Consider the following 23,811-nt stretch of genomic DNA (forward strand, 5'->3'; position numbering starts at 1 on the left):
TGGTGGACTCGAAAGTAGTGTCGCAGCGCGGGCAGTGGCGGCGTCACGGAGCCACGCATACGGTACCAACTGAGCGTCAGACCGTGGGGAAGATCAGACAGCGCCGACGGTCAGCCACAGTGTACTCGTACCTGCATGTCGCATGTTTGCCAGCGAGGTTGGGCGTTGGATGCCAGGATGCACAGCCTGGACCCCCGCCAGGGTCCGGCTAACGCAATTTCCCTTCTGCCCACACGCGCTTGCATTGCGTGTGAACCTTGCACAGCCGCCCTCCTTGGCCAGCCTTCTTCTACATCCACTCTTATTTCTGTCCCAAACACCCAGAGCTCCTTCGTTCTCTCTCAACTCCATCACCCCGTTCCATGGCCTCCCACTGAACGGCCGCCTAATACTTTCGACGCTCCTTCCACGGCTTTGCCCCCACTTGAGTGTTTCGACGGCCGTACTCTTTAATACCCCATTTCTACCACGCCACCACAACCATGCGGAGAGGCGTCCTCGTCTTCTTCATCATAAATGTTCTTGTAATCGGTCTCCTCGTCCGCAGCGTCTGGACGCTTCTCTCTCTCCTCGTCGTCGATGGCTCCGAGGATCGAATCTCGCGCGCCGAACTGCCAGCCCCTAATTCTGACGCCATCAGTGAAAGACCGCAATTGATTCCCAAGATCATCCACCAGACCTACATCAACGAGAGCATTCCGCTGCGCTGGCAAGAGGCGCAGCAAAGCTGCATCGACCTGCATGAAGATTACGAATACAAGCTCTGGACGGACAAGAAGGCGCGCGAGTTTATTGCCGCCGAGTACCCATGGTTCCTGGAGACGTTTGATGGCTACGAGTTCCCGATTCAGCGCGCCGATTCGATCCGCTACTTCATCCTGGCGCACTACGGCGGTATCTACATTGATCTCGATGATGGATGCCAGCGTCGCCTTGACCCGCTGCTCTCCTACCCTGCCTGGGTTCGCCGCACTGTCCCAACTGGTATTTCAAACGACGCTATGGGTGCCGTTCCTCGTCACCCGTTTTTCCTGCGCGTGATCGACTCTCTTCCTAAATACAACCGTAACTGGCTGCTTCCATATATCACCGTCATGGGCTCGACCGGTCCACTCTTCCTTAGCATCATTTGGAGGCATTACAACGGTGAGGGTCCTATCGAAGACGACAGAATTCGCGTTCTCTTTGGAGACGAATACAATAACCATCCTTGGAGCTTCTTCACGCATCACCTTGGAAACAGCTGGCATGGTACGGATGTCCAGCTCATCTTCTGGGTTAGTGGTCTTCCCGTTGTAGACGCGTGCGCTCGAATGCTAATGGCTTTCTAGATGGCTCGCCACTGGTTCCTTCTTACCGTTCTGGGCTTTGTCCTCGGTTTCTCTCTGATTGGAGGCATCTGGTGGTTCTACCGCTGCATGTCCCACCAGAGCAGGAGGGGCGGTATCGCACGTTTCCTCCCATTTTCTCGCACAATCCACCACGACGATATCGACTACGAGCTCGTGGCCCGGGACCACAAGGTCTGAGCGCGTCCATTGGTCGCGCCAGATGTTGACGTCATATCCACGTCCGCTTAGGCCAATGGCCTGCGAGGGGAGGCCCAGGAACTCGCAGGCACTCGAATTCCAACCGCTTCTTGCTTACATTTTCTCCCCCTCCCCCTACTTATATAATCTATTTGCTGTTTTTGTGGTGTTTTTTTTTTTTTCAACAGCGCAGTCGCTTCGATGAGCAAGGAGGTCAGACTTTACCCTGGTTGATTGGCGTTAGCAGGCTCGGCTACGAGAATGACAGGGGTACAGCAGTCTTAGTGAACAAGACTTTCAAAGGAGTTCATATGGGGGTTTACGAGTACACACCGCCGAGGGTTGTACAGATGACTTTGATATTTTTTTTTTTTTTTCTTTTTCCTTCTTATGGGAAGGGGCAGGGCTGAGTCGTTATATGTACATGCCTTTGTAATTTGAGCGCGTGGCCCACGACGGTCACGTCGGACGAGCTTTTTTGAAACATTCCGCGCGTGACGGGACTCGGAGAAAGAAGGTCGGGCGGGCCCATGCCGGACGCGGCGGTGGTGATTAACAGGGGTGGCCGGACGCGGTGAGAGACATGGATGCCGCAGCGACCACCTACTACATGCGTAAGTTGTCACGTTTGTGCAGAGCAGTCGGACTCGGGCACGTCGGGAAAGGCACGATGGCCGCGGGAGATTTTCCCGAGATACGAGCGCATCTGGGGGACAGCGGCGACGGGCTGGTGTTGGCATAGGTTGTGGTTGACGGGTTCAGGGATCGAAGGCTCTAGCGTCGGGCGTAGAACCACATGAAACGCCGTGGGAAGCGCCACTGGCAGCGACGCCGTGAGGGCTCAGGGCGTGTGGTTGCTATGCAGTAAAGGGGCCACTAGACCTCTGCCAACAGACCCCTTCCGGCGCCGCGCACCGCACACAAGCCTTTGAATTTGCCGGCCAAGCATCTGAGACCCTCCCTTCACCGTACCGTTCAAGGCGCAAATCCCGGCCTTGGCGCGCCAACCATCTTTCCCCTATCCGCATTTCTGACGTGCAGGGGAGCCGACAACCTGCCAACTTCCCGGCCGCCCCGTCCCTCGCTCACTTGAACATCCCTCCATGAGCTTGCCTTGATCCCTCTCTCTGCTGCTGTCCCGCGGTGCCTTCGCTCCTCTGCCAGCCATGGCGCCTCCGTGAGTCCCCTCCCCCTTGTCGCTCCAATGGCTCCTGCTAACTCTTCTGCAGAAACATGCTCACTTCAGCATGGCGCGACTTTTGGCATACCATGACCTCCAATGACCGCCATGCTTCCCACGACTCTCCTTTCCGCACCGGCCAGCACGTCCCGCTTGCTCAGAGCCGCCATGCTCCCCTCACTTCGGTCGCGACCAGCGCCATGGATTCCAGGCTTGACGTCAACTCGCCATACGCCCAGGACGACCCGAGTGCGAATGGCTTCATGGGCTCGCCTGCCTCCAACTCTCCTTATTCTCCCGGAATGAGGTCCTCAGTGCATGACAACCCAGAGGGCAGAACCGGTGAGATCCAAATGCAGAACTTCAGCGAAGGTCTTCCTCCCCCTCCTCCTGTCGGTCACTCCTGGAAGCGCATCGATCGCTGGGTCGAGGACAACTACGAGGAGCTGTTTGAGAACCTCTGCGAGGGGGCGACGCACAACGATGTCAATGAGCTGGAGCACATGTTGGACTGCACATTGCCGGTCGAACTCCGCGAGTCGCTACAGATCCACGATGGTCAAGAACGCGGCGGTTTACCCACTGGTCTGCTCTTTGGTTGCATGCTCCTGGACTGCGAAGAGATTCTTATGGAATATACCAATTGGCGCAGGGTCAACGACGATTTTATCTCGCAGGCGCCGTCCGTCCAGTCTCCACAAGCGCCCATCAAGGCCTTTGCCGGCCCTTCCTCCTCGTCCACGCCGCCACCGCCTGACTCCAAGGCGGCGAACCCCAACTGGCGCCAAGACCTGATGACGCGCCAAGATTCTCAGCCTCCCAACGCAATCCAGAAGGCTTACATCCACCCGGCCTGGATTCCCCTCGCTCGTGATTGGGGTGGTAACTGTATCGCAGTCGACCTCGCGCCTGGTCCAGCTGGTAGATGGGGACAGATCATTATCTTCGGTCGTGACTATGACTGCAAATACGTCGTCTCCCGCTCTTGGGCCGCTTTCTTGGCCTCTTTCGCCGACGATCTTTGCTCCGACAAGGTCGAAGTGGACGAAGAGATGAAAGAACTTAAACTGAGGGCATTCCCCAACCAGAATGTTGATCCTCCATATCTTGAGGTTCTTCGTTGGCGTACCGACCAAAAGTACGGCCGCAGGGCTCCCAAGAAGCGGCCAACAAGCGGACTGCAGATCAACCCCAATGCCGGTGCAAGCAATGGTATCAGCCCTTATGGAAGCCCTTCCGGTGAGGAAAGGGGCCGCTCCCCACACCGTCTTAGCGGCGGCAAGTCGATCATAGCTCCCAGCCCGCGAAACCCAATTTCCAGCCCCTTGGCGCGAGTAGCAGAAGAGACCCCGCAGGGACCTAAGCTCAATGTTGATGAAGAGAAGCTCCTCTCGCTGGATACACCCCGCCCTAGTCAGGAGCTGAAGGATGCCAATGATGGTGCCGGGAAGTCCAGCATGGACAGTGACAAAGAGAACTCGGACGAGAAGGGCAAAGGCAAGAGCGTCATCTCTTCTGAGGAGATGAAGACGGTTGAAATATAAATTATACGGGTCATGCGCGTAGGCAAGCCTGGTTCTAACGTCCCACACGATGCATGACACCTCTACGCTCATGACCTCCTATCTCAAATCAGCAATGACTATCGGAGTTTTTCATTTTGGTTACTGAGCGAGGATGAATCAAGCGGCGACGAATTTCAGTGGGGACTTTTTCCTCTTGCCTTCTTCCAGGGACCTCTGTACCGCACTCGGCGCAATTGGCTTCCTCTGCTCCTGGGAGCATTCACCTATCCCACACTTGCACCCTCAAATTCTGTCCGCATTCAAGGGGATACTTCGGCGACTTGTAGGCTTCTCCCCTCTCGGGGTCAAGCACTTGCTGCTGTATACCTCAGCGATCCTTCGAGTCCGTCCCTTCCTCCTTTTTGGAATTTTGCTAGACTCAACGCAAACTCGGGTGATATCCAAGCAAGCGAGGTTTTTTATCGTTGTCTTTTTGTTTTTGCTTGCTTGTCATCATCCGTCAGCTCCCTTTGAGAGCATGGCTTTGATGGGATGGTCGGAGCTTTGACAGCTTTTTTCGCTTCGTTCAAACATGCATATGCGGGTTTCTTGTCTTTTTTCTTTTTTTCTTTTTCTTTTTTTCCTTTCTTTTCTTCTTTTCTCCTCGGCCTAATCCCAGATCAAATTATGAACCAAGGATTGGTCAGTTTGGTTGTCGTATCCGAGTTAAGTAGTTAAACAGCTCAAGATTCAAGGGTCCGGCGAACAGCAATGTGGTGCCGGAATTAGGTGTGGGTAATTTGCTGGATGGGATTATTATGGAAATGAAGAATCAAAACTAGACCTTATTTATCAATTCGTAATAGTGTGAGTTATATTTTTCTCAAAGATCTAACATATACATTCGAGCAGTTGGGTACAAATACAAGTACCTGGTTCGAAAGAAAGACTCATTATTGACCATTTCGAAGGAATGCATTAAAGGAGCGCGTCGAGGAAGGCATAAGAGAGTTAGCATTGTCCGATATAATATATGTAATGTTGGCTCCATATGAGGTCCATATGCTACAGGCCTCGCTACATCAAAATAGCCAAGTCGTATTGGTAACCTTCTGGTCGCATAAACTCAGCTAGGGCTAATCTATAAGAAGTAAAATGCTCTAGAAACACATATCTAGCGAATCTATTAACTCTTAAAAAACACGAATATATCCTCAATAGTAAAGGCAAGATCCTAAGGGATTTTCCCTCGAACATCTAAGAAGCAGCTCGTTGTTATTATAGATCACCGCCTAGTACTTTCGTCTTTCAAATCTCCGATACTTTAAGAAGGATTACGCAAAACATATTTAGAGGATGCCTATAGAGTACCTTAGAGAAATATCTTTACTAATCTATATATCAATATAAATCTATAGCACGTAGTTAGTAGACTATCTTAGATATTCCTTAGTATGCTGTAGGAGTAGTTAATTAATGTAGAATAACGCCACCAGGAATGATTACGAGTCTAGCTAGGTAATAAACTATAAGAAATAACTCTACTGCCTTAGATGAACTCAACATTCTGCACCGAGCAGTCCCGAGTCAACAAATATGGTGTTTCGGAGAGACGACGACAGCAGGATGCTAGTAGATAAGGGTATCTAATATCTGATCGCATTGTAAGAACAATCTTCGAGTGTGAACTAGCATGGTGCAAAGGGATGACGGTGTGCTCTCACCCAAGCTCGCTTATGTCTGTGCTCAGCGTCCCGGCGTTCCTGCTTCGTGTCGCGGGAGACAGCTGCCCATGACCGCGACACCGATCCCCGCAATGCTCCCATAGCACCTCTTTCCTCTCGCCAAATTCTCTTCGCGCAAACAGCCCAAGCCAGCGAGATTAGCAGGATGGATATCGTACAAGCCGTCTCCGGCTACATCACCAAGATGGTGTCCGTCGGAGACAGTGCAGCTTCAGGCACTTCAGCAGCCAAGATGAAGATATTGCTGCTTGACAGCGAGACGGTAGGTCTGTCGCCTCCATTGTTCGATATCAACGCGCTTGTCCTGATATTCTTACAAGGTCCCTATCGTTTCGACCGCAACCACGCAATCCGCATTGCTGAACCATGAGGTCTACATTACAGAGTAATTAACCTCCCTCGGCCTCTTGTACGCATCGTCCTGACCTCGTTTTGTAGCCGGCTAGATAGTGAGACCAGAGAAAAGATGCGGCATCTTCGATGCCTTTGCTTTGTCCGTCCGTCCCCGGAATCCATTCAGTTCCTGATTGAGGAGCTGAGGGAACCTAAATATGGAGAATACAACATCTGTATGCCGGTTGGACGAGACAGTAGCCCTATATAAGCACCAAGCTGACATTTCCAGACTTCAGCAACATAATACGGAAATCGTCTTTGGAGAGACTCGCCGAAGCCGACGATCACGAAGTCGTAAGAGCTGTTCAGGAGTACTTCGCCGATTACCTTGTCATCAATCCGGACCTCATGTCTCTTAATCTTGAATATCCCAAGAACAAGATTTGGGGGAACAATCCTGATCTGTGGTACCCGGACTCCTTACAAAGATCAACGGAAGGTATCATAGCTCTGCTTTTATCTTTAAAGAAGAAGCCATTGATACGGTATGAGAAGAACAGCCTGTTGGCAAAAAAGCTGGCGACGGAAGTCCGGTACCAAATGACGCAAGAAGAGCAGCTTTTCGACTTTCGAAAGACAGACACCCCTCCTATCTTACTCATAGTGGACAGGAGAGAGGATCCCGTGACACCTCTGCTCACTCAGTGGACATATCAGGCAATGGTCCACGAACTGTTGGGAATCAAGAACGGACGGGTTGATTTGAGCGATGTGCCTGATATCCGGCCCGAGCTAAAGGTAGGTACGCAAAGTATTGCGTGGTGATTAGACTAATTGTTATAGGAAATCGTCCTATCCCAAGACCAAGACCCTTTTTTTAAGAAAAACATGTACCTCAACTTCGGTGACCTTGGCCAGAATGCCAAAGACTACGTGGAGCAATTTGCGTCAAAGCATCAAGGCAATCTGACTCTAGAATCCATTGCCGACATGAAACGCTTCGTGGAAGATTATCCAGAGTTTCGCAAGTTATCTGGCAATGTCACAAAACATGTCACCCTTGTTGGCGAACTGAGTCGACGGGTCGGTCAAGATCATTTGCTCGATGTCAGCGAGCTGGAGCAAAGTCTGGCTTGCAATGACAATCATTCCAATGATCTCAAGGTAAGGGAGATTGGTCTTGCCATGTTCGAGCATTGCCGTTAACTTCTTCAGACCCTTCAAAATATCATTCAAAACACCGCCATACCTGCAGACAACAAACTCCGCCTTACTGCCATTTACGCGTTGAGATATCACAAGCATCCTTCTAATGCTATTCCCGTTCTTCTTGATCTCCTTGCCGTTGCAGGGAACCTGTCCCGTCACCGGATTGACATGGTCAACAAACTTCTAATGTATCATCAGTCACTGCAATCCATGGCAGCTGGAAGTGGTATCCCTGATCTCTTTCAATCTGGCTCTCTTTTCAGCAGTGCCCAAAATCGTTTCAAAGGTTTGAAAGGTGTTGAGAATGTTTACACCCAACATTCACCGCGTCTCGAAGGCACTCTGCAAGATCTCATTAAGGGACGGTTAAGGGAACAGTTATACCCTTTTGTTGAGGGTGGAGGCGCCACGAGGGACAAGCCTCAAGACATTATCATTTTCATGGTGGGCGGTACAACATATGAAGAAGCGAAGATGGTTGCTCAGGTCAATGCCAGCTCGCCAGGTGTTAGGGTTGTCCTTGGTGGCACTACAGTTCACAACAGCACATCTTTCTTCGAGGAGGTTGAGGATGCCGTGGAATCGTGGCCTGAGCCCGCGCCCACAACAGTGGCTGGTAGACTCAGGAGAGAAATCGGTCGATGAGTGGTTGTTGTGGAGGCGTAACAAGGCGTTAATGGGTTTTATGCATAGCTGGATTGTGGTAAATCCGTACTAGATGATCTCTAATGACTAGTTCATCCACCGCTACACACATGAAGTTCTATGTTCGTTATTTAGTTGTCTACTTTACCCTTACCGCTAACATCTTCCACAATCACTAACGTCCGTTACCTAGAAACGAACCTCATCGTTCAGCGAACCATACCGATCAGAGCATACTATATAGGTTTTTCTACGCTCTAATAGTATAGTTCGCTGAATAATAAGGTTCGTTTGTGCATAAAGGACGTTAATTTATTAAATAATAATTAAACATTAGTAATTTACTAAGATATATATTTTTATCACGAATTTCTTTTTAAGAAATTATATTTAATAATCTAGACTAGATTACTCTAATCTATAAATAAGAAGTAGGATATAGTAGTAAATTAGATTACTTAAATTTATAATAGTATATATTCTAGCTATTTAATAATACTATATATATATTTAATCGCTTTAATTATATTAAAGATAATTAAATAGCTTAGATATATTAAATCTTTAGATTCTTAAATTATTAAATTCTTAAACGGCTATTTCCTAAGATACACATATTTTTTCGAGTATTTTCTAAGATACATATATTATTTTTAAGATAAATAAATATATATATATATCTTAGAGTTTTTTTTCGCAATATACACAGTAATTAATTATAATATATATATATCTCAGATTTTTTTTTTAAAAAAAAAACATATGTATCTTAGAAATTAAATTCGAAAATATGTGTATCTTAGAGTTTTTTTTTTAAAAAAAAAAATTATATATATACATTATTTTTTCTTAAGAATATAATTCGATTTTTAAGAATATAATTTTTGAGAATATATTTTTTTAAAAAAAAATTATTTCGCTTTTTTTTTAAAAAAATATATATTTTTAGGAATATTTTTTAAGAGTATATTTCGCTTTTTTTTTAAAAAAATATATATTTTTAGGAATATTTTTTAAGAGTATATTTCGCTTTTTTAAATGTTAAATTTTTAAGATTATTTTTCGCTTTTTGCTTTTTTTTTAAAAAAAAAAAAATATTATTCTTAAAAAATATAATCTTAAAAAGTATATTCCTAAAATAAAGCGAAATAAATTTTTTAAAAAGATATATTCTTAAAAAAGCAAAACATACTCTTTTAAAAAAAATATTATTATAAAAAATATTCCTAAAACAAAATCGAAATATACTCTATAAAAAAGCAAAATATATTCTTAAAAAATATATTTCTAAGATATATATATCGAAAAAGTCTCTCTGAGATATTTTTTTTTAAATATCTTAGTAAATAACTATTTCTTAAATTCTTATATTTATAAATTCTTATATTCTTAGACTTTTATATCTTTACATTATTAAATTATTAAACTCTTAGATTATATTATATATATCTTAGACTTTTTCGTAATATATATAAATATTTACTATAAAAAAAATATATTCAACTATTTACTAAGATATATAATTTTTTTTAATATAATTTCTATAGCTATTTACCAAGATATGTATAGTATTTCTAAGATATATAAATATATTTATATTAGAGTTTTACGCTATATATATAGTATTTTATTACTAAAAATATATATCTTAGAAATTAGTTTAAATAAACTATATATCTTAGTAATATTTCTTAAGAAATATATTACTATAAGTAATAAATATACTCTTAAAAAAATTTAATATATTCTTAAGAAAGTAAATATACTCTTTAAAAAATTAAATATACTTTTAAAAAAAATCGAATATATTCTTAAAAAATATATATATATATAATCTAAATAAATATATATATATATATATTATAATTACGCTATTATTATCTAATTTAATTAAGTTTAGATTCTTATAACTTAGAATTTATGAAAAATATTTAGTTTCATTAGGATTAATATTCTAGAACTTGAAAATACGCGATTAATTTTATAGTTTAATTATAATTAACATTCTAAAGCTTAGAACTAGATACCTAATATTAGTATATAAATACTAGGACCTTTCTTTTTTTTTTATTATTTAAAAAATCGACTATAGAGCTATTTTTAATTAGAACTAAGTTTTTAACTATAAAAGAGGTAAGAAAACAGGCCTTAATCTATATTAACTAGCGAGGAGAATTATAGAAAATACAATATAATAATTTAAAAATATTGTACTCTATTTACTATAATATAGTAGTAAAGAGCTATCTATTTAAGATACATATCTTAAAAAAAGGTATATTTTTACTTTTTTTTTCTAAAAAAAAAGATATACTTCTATTTCTTTTTTTAAAAAAGAAAATATACTAATATTTATAAAATCTTTTTATTATTAAACGGCTTATAAATTATATATACTCTTAATCTACCTATAAAAATTAGAGATATTTAAATATAACTAAGTTTCTCACTTCCTATAGCTAGAAATTTATTATAGATAACCTAGTAATTTGCCTAGTATAAATTTAATTAAATAAGCGAATTTTATATAGAAAAAAGATTCTATTATATTAGGTAGCCTAGAGAGCTAAAGATTTAATTTCTTTAGATATTTAGGATAACTAAAAGGAAATAATTTAAAAAGTTTAGGTACTACTTTTTATTAAAAGTTTATTTTTATTTAAATATACTAACTATTTTTTAGCCTTTTTTTTATTAAATAAAACTCGAAAAACTATAAGGAAAAGAAGGAGGCCTTACTAAATCTAAATAAAAGAAATTTAGAATTAAAAAAATTCTAGTAAGTTTTTCTTAATAATTATTTAGAAAAATATCTCCTTAAAAAAAAGCGAAAATGAGAGAGAGTATATTCTCTTAAAAAGAAAAGTAAAAATAGGAGTATATTCTCTTAAAAAAGAAATAGGGGTATATCTTCTTTTAAAAAAAAAAGAAATAAGAGTATATTCTCTTTTTTTTTTTTAAAAAAAAAAGTAAAATAGGAGTATATTTTCTTAAAAAAATAAAAAAAAATACTAATATATCTAATAAATAGGTATATATTTATTTCTCTAGACGTATTTTTAGAGGTAGCTATCTTAAATTTACGCGAGTATATTTTAATTAATACTACCTATATAAGAAATTTACTAGAAAACGCGTTTTACTATTTATTAATAGTAATAATATTATATTCTAATAATAATATTATTCTAATTTATTTTAGAATCGCTATAAGTACTAGCTAAAAATAAAGAAAATTAGGTTTAATTTCTTTAATTTCTAGAAAAGTCTCTTAGTTCTACAAAAAAGCGAATTTTCTCAAATAGAAATTAACTAGTTATACTAAATTCTAGTAGAATTACTATTATTTTAGATTAAGGAAAAGAACTAGTTCCTATAGTAGCTAAAATCTACCTAAATACTTAGTATTATTTTTACTAATAGTATATTACTTAAAAGTATTACTACTAGTTTTAGTAGTAATATTACCACTCTTTTTTATAATATAAGTTTTTTTTTAAGAAAATATATTCTAAATATTTAAGTTTTTTAAGAGATATACTAATTAAAAGAGAAAGCTTTACTATAAAACTATCTAATAGGAATTTAATAGAATTCTTTTATAAATTATATAAATCGATATCTTAGCTATAGACTATATTCGCGAAATTCCTATAGATACTTAGTTAAGAGTTTAGGTACTAAAGGAATATCCTAGATTTAGCTAATTCTCTATTCTCTATGTAATAAATCGAATTTAGTTATATTATATAGAGAAATAGTAAGATTAAATCTATATAGTATTTTCATAAATTTAAGATTTACTAATTATACCTAGTAAAAATTTAGTATTAAATTATATATAGTAAGTCTTTTTTTTTAAAGAAGATATACTCTAGTATTTCGCTTTTTAAGAAGATATACTCTAGTATTTCGCTTTTTAAGAAGATATACTCCTATGTCTTTTTTTTAAAAAAAAAGAAGTTATACTCCTATTTCGCTTTTTTTTTTAAGAAAATATACTAATTTATTTATTAGTCTCGGTACTAGATTATCTCTATTTCTAATAGAGAATAGTAAATTAGGCTTATTTCTTAAGAAAGTTCGTAATTTCTTATAAATATTCTTAAAAAAGAATATTCCTATAAAGATTTTATAGAATATAAGCTCTTCTATTAATATACTTACGCTCTAGCTACTACTTAACAACTAGATCCTAAATATTTAATTAATTTTAGCTAGAAAATAAATTCTTTTAGGGTAATTTATTACCCTAAAAGATTTCTTTCTCTAGTACTATTTAATTAGCTAGTATCTAACGATACGTGGCTAAATAAAAAATAGTACTAGAAAGAGAAAGCTAGGGCGACCTCCTACTAAGCGCCTATAAAAAGAAATAGTAGCTAGTCGCTATAATCGCCTAGCTAAAAGGTAATACTAGAAAACTTTTAATTAGTATAGAATTAATCTTAGAAGATCGAATTTTAGGAGTATAAGGAGATAAAATTTAAGTTCTTCTAAAATAGCTAAAGAGAACTAGCCTAACTCCTAAGTTATAACGCTTTTCTAGCTTATATTTAGGTTATATATATTACGAATTTTTTAAAATATAAAAATTTAATAACTACTAATATAAATTAGAGTAATTTACTACTTAGATTTAGCTTAAATTTTTACTTTTTTTATTTTATAACTCTTAAAGCCCGCCCTAATCCGTCTAATTTATATTAGGGAAAACTAAGAAAAATTAAATAAAATTAAATAAACTTATATTTAATTTAATTTACTACTCTACTCTTACGAAAATATAATAGTTATATTATAGATTTAGATTATTTAGAATATAAAATAACTTATAGCTAGCCTTAATTATTAGATATCTAATTTTTATATCGTAGAGTTTCGAAAAATTCCTAATATAGGAAGAAGAAGAAGAGATTAACTTTATATAGTTCTAATTTTAGGCGTTTAGATATTCTATTTATTTATTTATTTATTAGAAATATATTTCGATTTTCTTTTAAAATATATTTAGTTTTTTTCAAGAGTATATTTTAATTTTTTTTAGAGTATACTTTTATTTTTTTAAGAGATATATTTCCTTTTTTTTTAAAAAAAAGAGAATATATTTAATTTTTAAAAGTATATTTATTATTTATAGTAATATATTTTTTTAAAAAAAATATTACTAAGATATATAATTTATTCGAACTAATTTCCAAGATTTATATATTTCTTAAATATATTTCTAAGGTATACGCTTTTTTTTTTTATAAAATTTCTAAGATATATATATTTTTTATAATTTACTATAATATATTTATTTATAAGCGAAATAAATAAGAAAGTATATATCTTAGAGAGACTTTTTTTAATATAAATATTATAGAAGTACTATATATATCTTAAAAATTTTATTAAATATATATATATATATCTCGGTAAATAGCTATTTATATAATTTATAAAAGAATTCTACTAAATTCTTATTAAATAGTTTTATAGTAAAGATTTTTTTAAATTAGTATATCTTTTTAAAAAGAAAAACTCGAATTTTTAGAATATATTTTCTTAAAAAAAGGTATATTACTAAAAAGGCTAGTAATTTTACTACTAAAGCTAGTGGTAATATTTTTTTTAGTAATATACTACTAGTAAAAATAGATTAGAATACTATTATTGGAATCTAATATTATTACTACTAATAAATAGGAAAATATATTTTCTAGTTAATTTCTTATATAGATAGTATTAATTAAAATATACTCGCGTAAATTTAGTATAGCTACCTCTAAAAATATATCTAGAGAAAGAACATTTTACCTATTTATTAGATATATTAGTATTTTTACTTTTTTTTTAAAGAAAATATACTTCTATTTATTTCTTTTTAAGAAATATACCCTATTTTTACTTCTTTTTTTTTAAAGAAAAAGAAATATAATTCTAAATAGTTATTAAAAAAACTTACTAGAATTCTTTTATTTCTAATTTTTTTTTAAATTTAGTAAGATCCTCCTTCTTTTCCTTATAGTTCTTTAAGTCTTTTTTTTTATTTTAAAAAAAGGCTAAAAAAAATAGTTAGTATATTTAAATAAAAGTAAACTTTTAATGAAAAAAATAGTATCTAAATTTTTTTTAAATTTTTTCTTTTTTATTACTCTAAATATTTAAAGGAAATAGAATCTTTATATTTCTAAGCTATCTAATATAGAACCTTTTTTCTATATAAAATTTACTTATTTAATTAAATTTATACTAGGCGAATTACTAGGTTATCTATAATAAATTTCTAGCTATAAGAAGTAAGGAACTTAGTTTAATTTAAATATCTCTAACTTTTATAAGTAGATTACGGGTGTATATAATTTATAAGCCGTTTAATAATAAAAAAATTTAGTAAATATTAGTATACTTCTTTAGAATAAAAAAACTAGAGTATATTTTCTTTTTTTAAAATAAGTAAAAATAGAAGTATAACTCTTTTTTAAAAAAAGAAATAGAAGTATATCTTCTTAAAAAAAAAAAGTAAAAATAAGAGTATTTTTCTTAAAAAAATAAAATTTAAAATATACCTTTCTTTTTTAAGATATATATCTTAAATAGATAGCTATTTACTACTAGATTATAGTAAATATAGTATAATATTTTTAAATTACTACTTATATTTTAATTTCTATAATTCTCTTTACTAGGTAATATAGGATAAGGCCTTTATTCTTACCCCTTCTATAGTTAAAAACTTAGTTTTAACTAAAAATAGCTCTATAGTCGATTTTTTAAATTAAAAAAAGAAGAGAAGTTCCTAGTATTTATAGCCTAATATTAGGCGCCTATCTAAGTAAACTAAATATTATATATCTAGTTCTAAGTTTTAGAATTTAAACTCTAATTTTACTATATAACTATTTATATAATTTTAAACTTTAGAATATAGATTCTCATTAAGCAAAATATTTACGTATAGTTCTAATATATTTTAAGAATTAAAAATTAATTAAATTAAATAATAATATTATAATCCTAATATATATATATATATATTTTTAAAAAATAATATATTTACTTTTTTTTAGAATTATATTCGATTTATTAAGATTTTTTTTTAAGAATATATTCGATTTTTTAAGAATATATATATATATATTTTAAAGAAAACATTCGATTTATTAAGAATATATTTTCTAAGAAAATATTTCTATAGCTATTTACTAAGATACATAATTTTTTTCGTATAATTTCTAAGATATATATATCAAAAAAGCCTCTCTAAGATATGTATATTTTTATGTATTTCGCTTATAAATAAATAAATTATAGTATATTATAAAAAAGCTATATTTCTTAGAGAAAAAAATTAAAAAATAAATATATCTTAGGATTATATCTATAAAAAGTATATATCTTAGAAATGTTTTTTAAATATATATATATATTACTAAAAACGATAAATATACTCTTAAAAAAAAACTTGATTTTTTTTTAAAGAAATATATTCTTAGAAAAAAATTCTTAAATATTTTTTTAAAAAAAAAATCAAAATATACTCCTTATAAAATCTAAAATTTAAGAATATATTTAATTTATTAAGAATATTTTTTTTTAAAGAATATATTCGATTTACTAAGAATAATTTTTTTTAAAGAATATATTTTCTAAAAAAAATTCTAAGACATAAAAATATTTCTAAGATATATAATTTTTTTTTAATATTTATTTCTAAGATATATATGTTTTCGAATTAAACTTCTACTATATATAAATTTCTTAAAATATATTTCTAAGATTTATAATTTTAGTAATAAAATACTATATATATGTAGCGTAAAATTCTAAGATATATATATTTATATATCTTAGTACTCGATATTTATAGTAGTAATATATAGTTTAGTAAAAGCTCTATTATATCTATCTATATTGCCCCCTAGTTAAAGTAAAGGTAGTTTAAAGTTATTAGATAAAGCTTTTAGTAGATGTCTACGTAGTATTGAATGTCTATCTTTTTTTTTTCTTAGAAAAATTTAATATATTTACTAGCAGGTTTGTTATATTTCCAGCTATGCTAACACCACGCTATGATATACGAAAGTAAAAAGCATGCTCGGAGACCATCATTATCAATCAAAATGTCCGCCATAAGTAATTTGGATAGGGGTTAGAACATGACAATCTTATAAGTGTCCTTTCTTGCCATCAATGCAAGAACTTCAAACGAGCCCGGTCGCTCCACCTACGGCGCCTTTTGCTCCACCAACGGCACCTTGGGCCGTATTCGTGACGTTGCTTGTTCTCTTCTTGACACCGTTGACATCGGTAGTCTTGCCAACTTGGTCTTTCACGTTCCCAATGTCGGCATTCTTAGTGACGTCCGAGACGCCTTGCTGCACGCTATCGGTTGAGCCCTTCTTTTCAACCTTCTTCTCTGCCAGTTTTGGGGGCCTCTTCCCAGTTTGGCCATTCGCATGTTTCTCTCCCTGGTCCTGCCCCTCCCGTTTTCTTACGCCGTCCATAAGGAAGCTCATCCTTCCACCCGTGAGGCTGTTCAGCTTGTCACCAATCGCTGTGCCTTCTGCTGCAGGTGAATCACCGCCCTGGTTGAACCACTTCACAATGTAGTATCCACCGAGGCCCCAGAGGAAGAGGAAGCTGGCTCCCATGGTTGTAATGAAGACGGTAGGTAGAATCACAAGGAGGGCAACACCGACCATAAAGGCAGTGAAGAGAAGGGCGGCTAGGAGGCCAACCAGGAGAGCGGCGACAAGGGAAAAAACGAAGACGGTTACGGTAAATACGCCAAACATGACAAGTGGGAAGCCGGTCAGGGCGAAGTTGGTGAGGAGGAAGGCCTGGTTGGACATGAGCAAGCTTTGCATTTGACTATGAAAGGCGGGCGACTCACAGCAAGCTTTGGGTTATTTATAGCAAAGGACTGAAGCCTTGCAAGCATCTCCGCGCGCTTCTCGGGAGGGAAAAGGCTGTCAATGACATTTTGGCCCTTGTCCTTGAAGTCGCCCGCCAGATTTTGAATGGTAGTGAGAATGCCCGACATGATTGGTGGACAATGGGGTTCAGAAGAGAAAGGAAATAAAAAAAAGAAGAAGAATACTCGTGAGAAGCGGCTGGAAGGGAATATTGTCGCCCCTCGGCCTTATAAAAGGACTAGAAAGCAAGATTGCGAGCAGGCATGCTTGGGCTGTGATGACCGTTGGCGTAACGCGCTGCGACGACGATGGCGTCACTAGCCACACATGACTCGCATGTGCCGTGTCTTGGCGGACCCTTCGAAAAAAGTTCCGTCGCGGGCCAACGTCCCGCCTGCTGCACCCGCGCACATCATGGCTGCCGACAAGATGGAGAAGAAGCGGAAGCGCAATGCGGAGAGGACCGACCGCCCAAGCAAAAAGGTCGCCATAGATGCGCCAGCCGGCGTTGTCAAGGTTTCCTATCTTGACGACGACGACGAGCTTGGCCCTGTCATTAGTAGGCGCCTGTCCAAATTTTGAGGGATATGCTGGCTAACCCATCCTCTTAGCTGTGACACCTGGTCTCTCTGCCCCGTCGACCGCTGCCTTCAGGGCGTACAAGAAGCCGTTGAGCGACAAGAGCAAGTCCACGAAGATTCTTCCTTACGAAGTCCTTCTCCAATCCTCGAATCACCCCAAGCTGGATTTCACCGCACGAGAAGAACTGGATGGTAGTGCCGACAGTTTGCTCAAGCACTATGTCGGTGTGTTTGACCCAGTTACCGGCCAACTCCAGGTCATGGAAGCACACAAAGTGGTTTTGCGCAGCACCCTTAGGAGTGAGACTCAGGAGGTGCAGATCGAACGGGAACAAGCTGCAGAGAGGCAGAGGCAGAGCAACTTCAACCTGCGTCAAGAGCTTGGTATGGAATTCGGTACAAAGAAGGCCAAAAAAGCCCTCGCCTCGATCACCGAGAACGCCATTAATCCAAGCAAGGAGGGGGAAGATCCTGTTGCTTCCGCAGTTTTGCAGTCAATGGCAAATGCTACATCCGACATGCCGACACGGGAGGCCTTGCAGGCTGCTGTGGATGAAGGCAAACCGCGCCCTAGAGCAAATCTCGAAGCCACCACTCCAGCCGATGTCTATACTCCCGAATCCCTCATTGGTTTGGAAAACATGCGCTTGATCGAAATCAAGAGCTGGTTAGATGCGGCAGAAAATAGGGAAGATGTGCAGACGCAGAGCCGGTTCGTTGCGCATCGTTTAATGAACATCGCTTCTCAGAAGGATGTGAAGAAGGTTAAAGTCTTGAAGTATATCTTACTTCTTATCGACTTCATGAGTGCTTTAAAGCCAGGTCGTAATGGGTCGAAGAAGCTGCCACAGAGAGACGATCTTGAGAAGAAGACGCACACAAGTGGTGCTCTTCTTGACAGTGTCCGCAGGAGGTTCGCAGACGGAAAGTTAGTGTGCCCTGTCTGATTGAAAATTATTTGAGTTTCATACTGACACTCCTATAGCGAGATGACCAAGTGGCATGTGGACAATTTGATCACCCACATTGCAGCGTTGGCTCTGTATGTTGAAGGTTACGAAGTCGATACGTTTGATCTACGTGAAGATCTTCGCTTGGACAACAAGCAGTACGTCCGAAAACTTCAAACAAAATGCGCGTTCGATGTGTTGCTGACGAACATTAAAGGATCGGACAATATTTCCACGAGATTGGCTGCAGAGTGGGACCCCCCACTGAAAAGCAACGCGAGAATATGAGAATCACTAAAGCCGAAGCTGTCAACCACAAAATCGCAAAGTTAAGGATACCACTCGACTTCCCCAAACAACGTGCTCTTCCTGCAAAGAGGAGATAAGCATTGTATTAGGGGGGTTGCTTCTGGCCTGATGGTTACTGGTTTGAGCGCTGGAGTTATTTTTTTTTAGGAATATGATACCAAACCCCTGGTCATGGTTTAAGAAGTGTCTATGCTTACTACAACGAGGCTTGACAGACAAAAACTCATCCTGAAGATAACATAATCTACTACTGATGAAATACTCAACTTGTTCTCATAGCATGTACTCAGCTTTCCTACTCGTACGAGTACAAGGACTCCTGCCGGCCTGGGCGTTTCCCCAATCGGATTGTTAAAATTTTCTAATCACAATTCTGTCCACTAATATCTCATCATTGACAGCCGAAAACGGTAATCTCGATTCACGCGGCGCAAGAACGATATTGACATGAAGGATCGAGGCTTCCTTGTAGGCGTCACACACAGTGTCATGATGTCATTGATCCAGCAACAACGGATGGAAAGGCATCAGCATGACGGTCACCACTGACCTCATGGTACCTGACTTCTCTTGATAAAGCCCTACAAGTCGCATATGTCTCTTGTTTTACGAACCTGCCATCTCACAAAACATACCATGCTCCGCACTATCAATCGCACGCAAACCCAGGCCTTTAGGACCGTTTCCCTCAGATATTTCAGCCGCAGCTCCACCGCAAGAATGGCCGACAAGAACCCCATCCACGAGACTGCTGAGCAGGCTGGTCAGAAAAAAGGGACGAATCCCTCGAACCCTAGTGTTATCTCCTCGGCCGGTGCCATTGGAAAACAATTCAACCCCGATGGCAACATCGGTCAAATCGGTATGCATCCTGAAGTTTCGTTCTCGCAGACACAACTAACACTTAGATAGGGGAGAAGATTGGCGGTCCTTTCTCGAAAGAGGGTGCCATTGGGTCCCAATTCGATGCCGGCAAGGGTGGAATCGCCGGTACGGTTGAGAAAGCAGTTGATGGTCCCAGCCAAAACAAGAAATGAAGGGAAACCGGACTGAAAGACATGCGGAATGCCTGATGATGGATCTTAGAACACTGTAAATATGACGATTGAACCACAGACGATTGATTTGATTATATGCTTTGTTTATGGCATCCATCCTGTGAATGTTCAAGGGGACACGTACATAAAGTATTCCTAGTACGACTTGTCCAAAAAGGAGAGACATCACAGTAACTTGGTATGAATGTTATTTTCTTCAAGATGGAGGGAAGTCCGCAATTTGCTTTTGATCAACCTGGGCATGGTAAAAAGAGCCTAACCAGAGTAGGAAAAGCAAATGTGTTGAGTTAAACGAAAGGAAAGATGCAAAATGCAAGGTAATGACACCAGAAGACCGGTGCCGTTGAGACCCGTCTAAATAAGGCCCAGCAATAAGACGCTGAACCTAAGTTGCGGTGTCCTCACCAACCGCCTGCTGGTCATCCTCACCGTTTGCCTCTGCATCATCACCAGCATCGGCCTTCTCGTCAGCAGCAGCCAAAGCGGCAACCTTGGCCTCGATGGCAGCCTCGCCGACAATGGCTTCCTCCACAGCAGCTTTCCTTCTAAACACCCTAGCCCAGCGTTCGCCCCACGCTTTGATTAACTGACCCTTTTTCTCGTCCATGTCTTTGCTGCCATCGGCCTCGATGAAGGCATCAGAAGCTCCGGTGGCAAAACCGGTCACAGCATCATCAATTACTGCGAATAGCTGTCTCATGGATTCGCGCTCTTTGACAAGAGTTTCATCAAGCATCTGGACTTGTTCGGCAGGCAAGCCTTTCTGTAATTTGGCAGCGACGATTTGACGAACGCGGTTGGTGACTTTACCAACAGTGCCAGCGACCATTTCAAAGACCCAGCTCTCGGAAAGGGCGGCCCCAGCGCCCAGACGGTCACCCAAAGCCCATTGAACTACACACATCGGGGTTAGGATGGTGTAGTTCAGGAGTTTGTCGACAATGTTGACGGCGACGCCTGGCTGGTGCTGCCAGTACTGGACGACACTAGCAGCAATCTGCTTCCGGGCATCTTCCGAAGCAGGGCCAACCGCGAGGAGGCGCTCCTTGCAGCGTTCAATACAGGAGAGGACGTGAGACAGAGACTTTGAACCGATGTAGCAAATGCAGGTGACGTAAGCGTCCGTCGAGGGGACAAGAACGTCCGCGATGCCGTGTTCAGACGCCTGTGTGTGGATGCTATCGAGAACCCTTTGGATTTCTTCCTCAGGAGCTTTCTTGCGAAGGAGTTGAAGAAGCTCTCTACCCTCAAGTGCGTACGGAGTCTGGTCAGAATCATACTTGAATGGGGGAGTATCCTTCTCCTTGTCTTCTGAAATGAGATCTGGCCAGTCCTGAGGAAGAGTCTCACGGATGCGTTTGGCGAAACTAAGGCGAATTTCCTTGTCGATAGCCCCGTTGATGAATGCCTTGCGCGGATGGATGTCACTACGGTGTACATCATCGGTCCTGGTTTAGTCAGTGGTTAATTGCTCAACGAAATTGTCCTGTCAGAACAACTCACCACTCAGCCCATTTCCAGCGAAAGTCGAAGTTGCTAAGGTGATGAGAGAACCAATCCATGAACCTGAAAGCGAGTTCCATGTCCATCATGTCCAGATGACGGAAAAGGAAGCGAATTGCGCGACCTAGACTCGGCGCAATTGCGCCGGGGGCAAGCTTGCAAGATTCCGTGATCAGAGAGTGATAGTATACCAGTTTGTGCCCCGGCGATGGAAGAGAGACGATTTGGGCAAAAACGGCATCAACTGCAAGATCCTCAGGCTTCCAGGTCGACTGGTCTTCGCCCAGATCTTTGAGCTTATCAAACTGGGTACCGCGCTTAACGAATGTGTTGGGTGCCCAGTAGCAATCCATCTCAAGCAGGTACTTGGCGCAAGCGATACGGTTGAAGTCGAGGATGTTGATGGTGTCTGCGAGAGCATCTCGCAAAAGACATGCCGCAATGTTGTTAGTTTTCGGGACAGTCTCGACATCCTGATCAGCGTAAAGCGAAAAATAGGTCTCCGGAAAGAGTGGTCTAGGGCCCGGGTTGATGTTGGCAGGAACATTAATGGCAGGGAAGGCATGCTTTGTTGCCGTTTCTGCACCCTCGTCTCTTTTAACCGGGTTATAGACTCTGGGGATGCAGGAAAGCTTCCAGCCAGTAGATGACTCGTTCTGCAGTTGCTTTTGTAGGAGTGCAATGATACTCTGGAAGCCAAAGGGTTTCTCCTCGCTATCGCCCGAGTATGGTTCAACCAGGCCTTCCAAGGCATGCGGTGCTGAGGCTACGATATCAGTCTTTTCAAGCATAGCCGCTGCATTCTGTTCGAAACCAGTCGTGGAGGCAAGGACATAGGGGATGGTAAAAAGGATGATCTTGACAAGCTCAAGTCCGACAGTCTGTTGCTCCTTGTTAGCATATGTTCCGCAATATTTCTGGCAGCCGGGAGTCCTCACGTCTTCAGACGAAGCAGCTTGAAGGTCCACGGCCCTGTTGAAAAGCTCATCCAAGACAGTAAACACTCCGTCACCCTCCAAGAGGCCTTGGAGGCAGGCGAAGAAGCGGAGCAGCAGTTTGAAGTTCCTCCAGTTGCCAGCCTCAAGGTCTTCCTGAGCCTTTTTCTGTGCTGAGGCGAGCGTTTCCTCAACTAAATCAGGCTTCGTCTCATTGGCGTAAAGGATAACAGCGGCAACAAACGGAACCTTCAGAGGTTGTTCAAGGACTCTAAACAACGATTGATTAGCGCTTTATGGCGACATGTCTAACACTGGAGAGCTTACAGCTGCACGGCCAGATGGAGGAAACCGACTTTTACGTCTTCTTCTTCCCAATTGTCCGAAACAAGGCGTGCGATATCTTGGGCGTCATCCTCGGCGTTCCTAGCAGGCTGAGGATCATAGTGTCAGTACAACTATGATGCATTGAGGTAGCTGTGATCACCCACCGATTCCGCAATGGCCAGGAGCTGCCTCCGTAGCTTAGAAGCAGTAGGCTCCTCATAGCGGCGGCGCGTCGGACGGCGGTCGTCGCGACGGTCGTCGACGTCGTCATCTGCAGAGGTCGTGGGTCAGTATTTACCATGACAACAGCTCTAGGGTCGCAGCAACCTACCACGCTCGGTACGCTTGCGCTTGTTTCCACCTCTGTTGTAGAAGCGCCCGCTGGGGCGATAGTCCTCCATTGCGAGCGCGTCCCTCCTGCTTGCTGGGCGGTAGAAATTGCCCGGTCGGTCCCAGTCGTGCAAGTGTTGCTGGTAGCGGGCAGGTGCCCTTGCGCCAGCTCCGCGACGTTTTTGCGACGGGCCAATCGGGAGGAGCATCTGCCTGTCCACCGCCTTGGCATCACGTGACTTCACCTCTGGCTGCAGCTGCAGCTTGTGCTCTAGGTCAAACGCAAGCTTGTTATGCTCCCGGCAGCGCGCAGCTTCCTCGAGGATATCTGTCTGCTGGACGACGTCCTCCATCAGGTCCTCACTCTGAATAACGTCCGCGTCCATCTTATCCAAGGCAAATGGTGAAGTGTGACAACTTGTGTTCCCGAATCAAGAGTGGTTGGTGAGTACTAGAGCACTAACGGGGCGGCTGTTGACTGTGGAGGGGTGTGCTCTCGAGGGGAAATAGTGTTGAGGGTTGGTGGCAGCTGTGACGGGTGTAGTAAGGTAGGCAGGACGAAGGCTTCGTTTGCTTGATTAACCTTTTGTAGAAGGTGCCAGCCTGTACGAGGACATCAACGTGAAAGAGGAATGAGCGTAGAGGTGGTGAGAGGCCGGCTAGGTTGTCCAGGGTAAGAGGAATCTACGAGGGCAGGGGAAGCATCCAAGTCTCTTGAGAAACGTTAATGCTACCTAGGTTAGGTAGGCACCCGTTCACCATGGTA

General features: G+C 40.1%; 8 protein-coding genes across 8 annotated transcripts; 5 read left to right on the forward strand and 3 right to left on the reverse strand.

Moving 5' to 3' along the window:
• Positions 1-272: 272 nt before the first annotated feature.
• Positions 273-1,667, forward strand: K452DRAFT_286587 (glycosyltransferase family 32 protein). The gene is made up of 2 exons (XM_033540327.1): positions 273-1,277; positions 1,332-1,667. Exons 1-2 carry the CDS (start codon positions 483-485, stop codon positions 1,527-1,529), a joined length of 993 nt encoding a protein of 330 aa, XP_033398664.1. The 5' UTR covers positions 273-482; the 3' UTR covers positions 1,530-1,667.
• A 3-nt stretch (positions 1,668-1,670) lies between these two features.
• On the reverse strand, positions 1,671-2,516 carry K452DRAFT_13401 (uncharacterized protein). Its single transcript, XM_033535318.1, has one exon. It carries the CDS (start codon positions 2,267-2,269, stop codon positions 1,811-1,813), a length of 459 nt encoding a protein of 152 aa, XP_033398665.1. The 5' UTR covers positions 2,270-2,516; the 3' UTR covers positions 1,671-1,810.
• A 179-nt stretch (positions 2,517-2,695) lies between these two features.
• K452DRAFT_307847 (uncharacterized protein) lies at positions 2,696-4,253 on the forward strand (the record flags this gene model as incomplete). Its single annotated transcript, XM_033543106.1, has 2 exons — positions 2,696-2,706; positions 2,759-4,253. The coding sequence occupies 2 exons, from the start codon at positions 2,696-2,698 to the stop codon at positions 4,251-4,253; spliced, it is 1,506 nt and encodes a 501-aa protein (XP_033398666.1).
• Positions 4,254-6,104: 1,851 nt separating this feature from the next.
• On the forward strand, positions 6,105-8,253 carry K452DRAFT_269557 (uncharacterized protein; the record flags this gene model as incomplete). Its single annotated transcript, XM_033538944.1, has 6 exons — positions 6,105-6,221; positions 6,280-6,344; positions 6,398-6,528; positions 6,585-7,093; positions 7,139-7,459; positions 7,511-8,253. 6 exons carry the CDS (start codon positions 6,105-6,107, stop codon positions 8,147-8,149), a joined length of 1,782 nt encoding a protein of 593 aa, XP_033398667.1. The 3' UTR covers positions 8,150-8,253.
• A 7,913-nt stretch (positions 8,254-16,166) lies between these two features.
• On the reverse strand, positions 16,167-17,319 carry K452DRAFT_269559 (uncharacterized protein). Its single transcript, XM_033538945.1, has 2 exons — positions 17,031-17,319; positions 16,167-16,977 (listed from the first exon to the last, which is right to left on the reverse strand). The coding sequence occupies exons 1-2, from the start codon at positions 17,178-17,180 to the stop codon at positions 16,339-16,341; spliced, it is 789 nt and encodes a 262-aa protein (XP_033398668.1). The 5' UTR covers positions 17,181-17,319; the 3' UTR covers positions 16,167-16,338.
• Positions 17,320-17,438: 119 nt separating this feature from the next.
• Positions 17,439-19,171, forward strand: K452DRAFT_248606 (uncharacterized protein). Its single transcript, XM_033538105.1, has 4 exons — positions 17,439-17,611; positions 17,664-18,561; positions 18,619-18,741; positions 18,801-19,171. Exons 1-4 carry the CDS (start codon positions 17,467-17,469, stop codon positions 18,967-18,969), a joined length of 1,335 nt encoding a protein of 444 aa, XP_033398669.1. The 5' UTR covers positions 17,439-17,466; the 3' UTR covers positions 18,970-19,171.
• Positions 19,172-19,293: 122 nt separating this feature from the next.
• Positions 19,294-19,964, forward strand: K452DRAFT_286592 (uncharacterized protein). The gene is made up of 2 exons (XM_033540328.1): positions 19,294-19,754; positions 19,805-19,964. Exons 1-2 carry the CDS (start codon positions 19,613-19,615, stop codon positions 19,927-19,929), a joined length of 267 nt encoding a protein of 88 aa, XP_033398670.1. The 5' UTR covers positions 19,294-19,612; the 3' UTR covers positions 19,930-19,964.
• A 38-nt stretch (positions 19,965-20,002) lies between these two features.
• K452DRAFT_269568 (uncharacterized protein) lies at positions 20,003-23,178 on the reverse strand. The gene is made up of 6 exons (XM_033538946.1): positions 23,047-23,178; positions 22,880-22,986; positions 22,716-22,822; positions 22,392-22,659; positions 21,454-22,334; positions 20,003-21,398 (listed from the first exon to the last, which is right to left on the reverse strand). Exons 1-6 carry the CDS (start codon positions 23,114-23,116, stop codon positions 20,336-20,338), a joined length of 2,496 nt encoding a protein of 831 aa, XP_033398671.1. The 5' UTR covers positions 23,117-23,178; the 3' UTR covers positions 20,003-20,335.
• Between the last annotated feature and the right edge of the window lie 633 nt (positions 23,179-23,811).

This window comes from Aplosporella prunicola (assembly GCF_010093885.1).
Source record: "Aplosporella prunicola CBS 121167 unplaced genomic scaffold K452scaffold_10, whole genome shotgun sequence".
Taxonomy (NCBI): Eukaryota; Fungi; Ascomycota; class Dothideomycetes; order Botryosphaeriales; family Aplosporellaceae; genus Aplosporella; species Aplosporella prunicola.

Bases quoted from the DNA above. Each gene is read 5' to 3' on its own strand.
- K452DRAFT_269559 (XM_033538945.1), bottom strand. From the start codon at position 17,180: ATGTCGGGCATTCTCACTACCATTCAAAATCTGGCGGGCGACTTCAAG. The intron at 16,978-17,030 runs GTGAGTCGCCCG...ATGTCCAACCAG, and splicing joins TAAATAACCCAAAGCTTGCT to GCCTTCCTCCTCACCAACTT.
- K452DRAFT_286587 (XM_033540327.1), top strand. From the start codon at position 483: ATGCGGAGAGGCGTCCTCGTCTTCTTCATCATAAATGTTCTTGTAATC. The intron at 1,278-1,331 runs GTTAGTGGTCTT...ATGGCTTTCTAG, and splicing joins ATGTCCAGCTCATCTTCTGG to ATGGCTCGCCACTGGTTCCT.
- K452DRAFT_269568 (XM_033538946.1), bottom strand. From the start codon at position 23,116: ATGGAGGACTATCGCCCCAGCGGGCGCTTCTACAACAGAGGTGGAAAC. The intron at 22,987-23,046 runs GTAGGTTGCTGC...CGACCTCTGCAG, and splicing joins GCGCAAGCGTACCGAGCGTG to ATGACGACGTCGACGACCGT. The intron at 21,399-21,453 runs GTGAGTTGTTCT...TGACTAAACCAG, and splicing joins CGCTGGAAATGGGCTGAGTG to GACCGATGATGTACACCGTA.
- K452DRAFT_286592 (XM_033540328.1), top strand. From the start codon at position 19,613: ATGGCCGACAAGAACCCCATCCACGAGACTGCTGAGCAGGCTGGTCAG. The intron at 19,755-19,804 runs GTATGCATCCTG...ACACTTAGATAG, and splicing joins TGGCAACATCGGTCAAATCG to GGGAGAAGATTGGCGGTCCT.
- K452DRAFT_13401 (XM_033535318.1), bottom strand. From the start codon at position 2,269: ATGCCAACACCAGCCCGTCGCCGCTGTCCCCCAGATGCGCTCGTATCT.
- K452DRAFT_248606 (XM_033538105.1), top strand. From the start codon at position 17,467: ATGGCTGCCGACAAGATGGAGAAGAAGCGGAAGCGCAATGCGGAGAGG. The intron at 18,562-18,618 runs GTTAGTGTGCCC...ACACTCCTATAG, and splicing joins AGGAGGTTCGCAGACGGAAA to CGAGATGACCAAGTGGCATG. The intron at 18,742-18,800 runs GTACGTCCGAAA...CGAACATTAAAG, and splicing joins CTTCGCTTGGACAACAAGCA to GATCGGACAATATTTCCACG.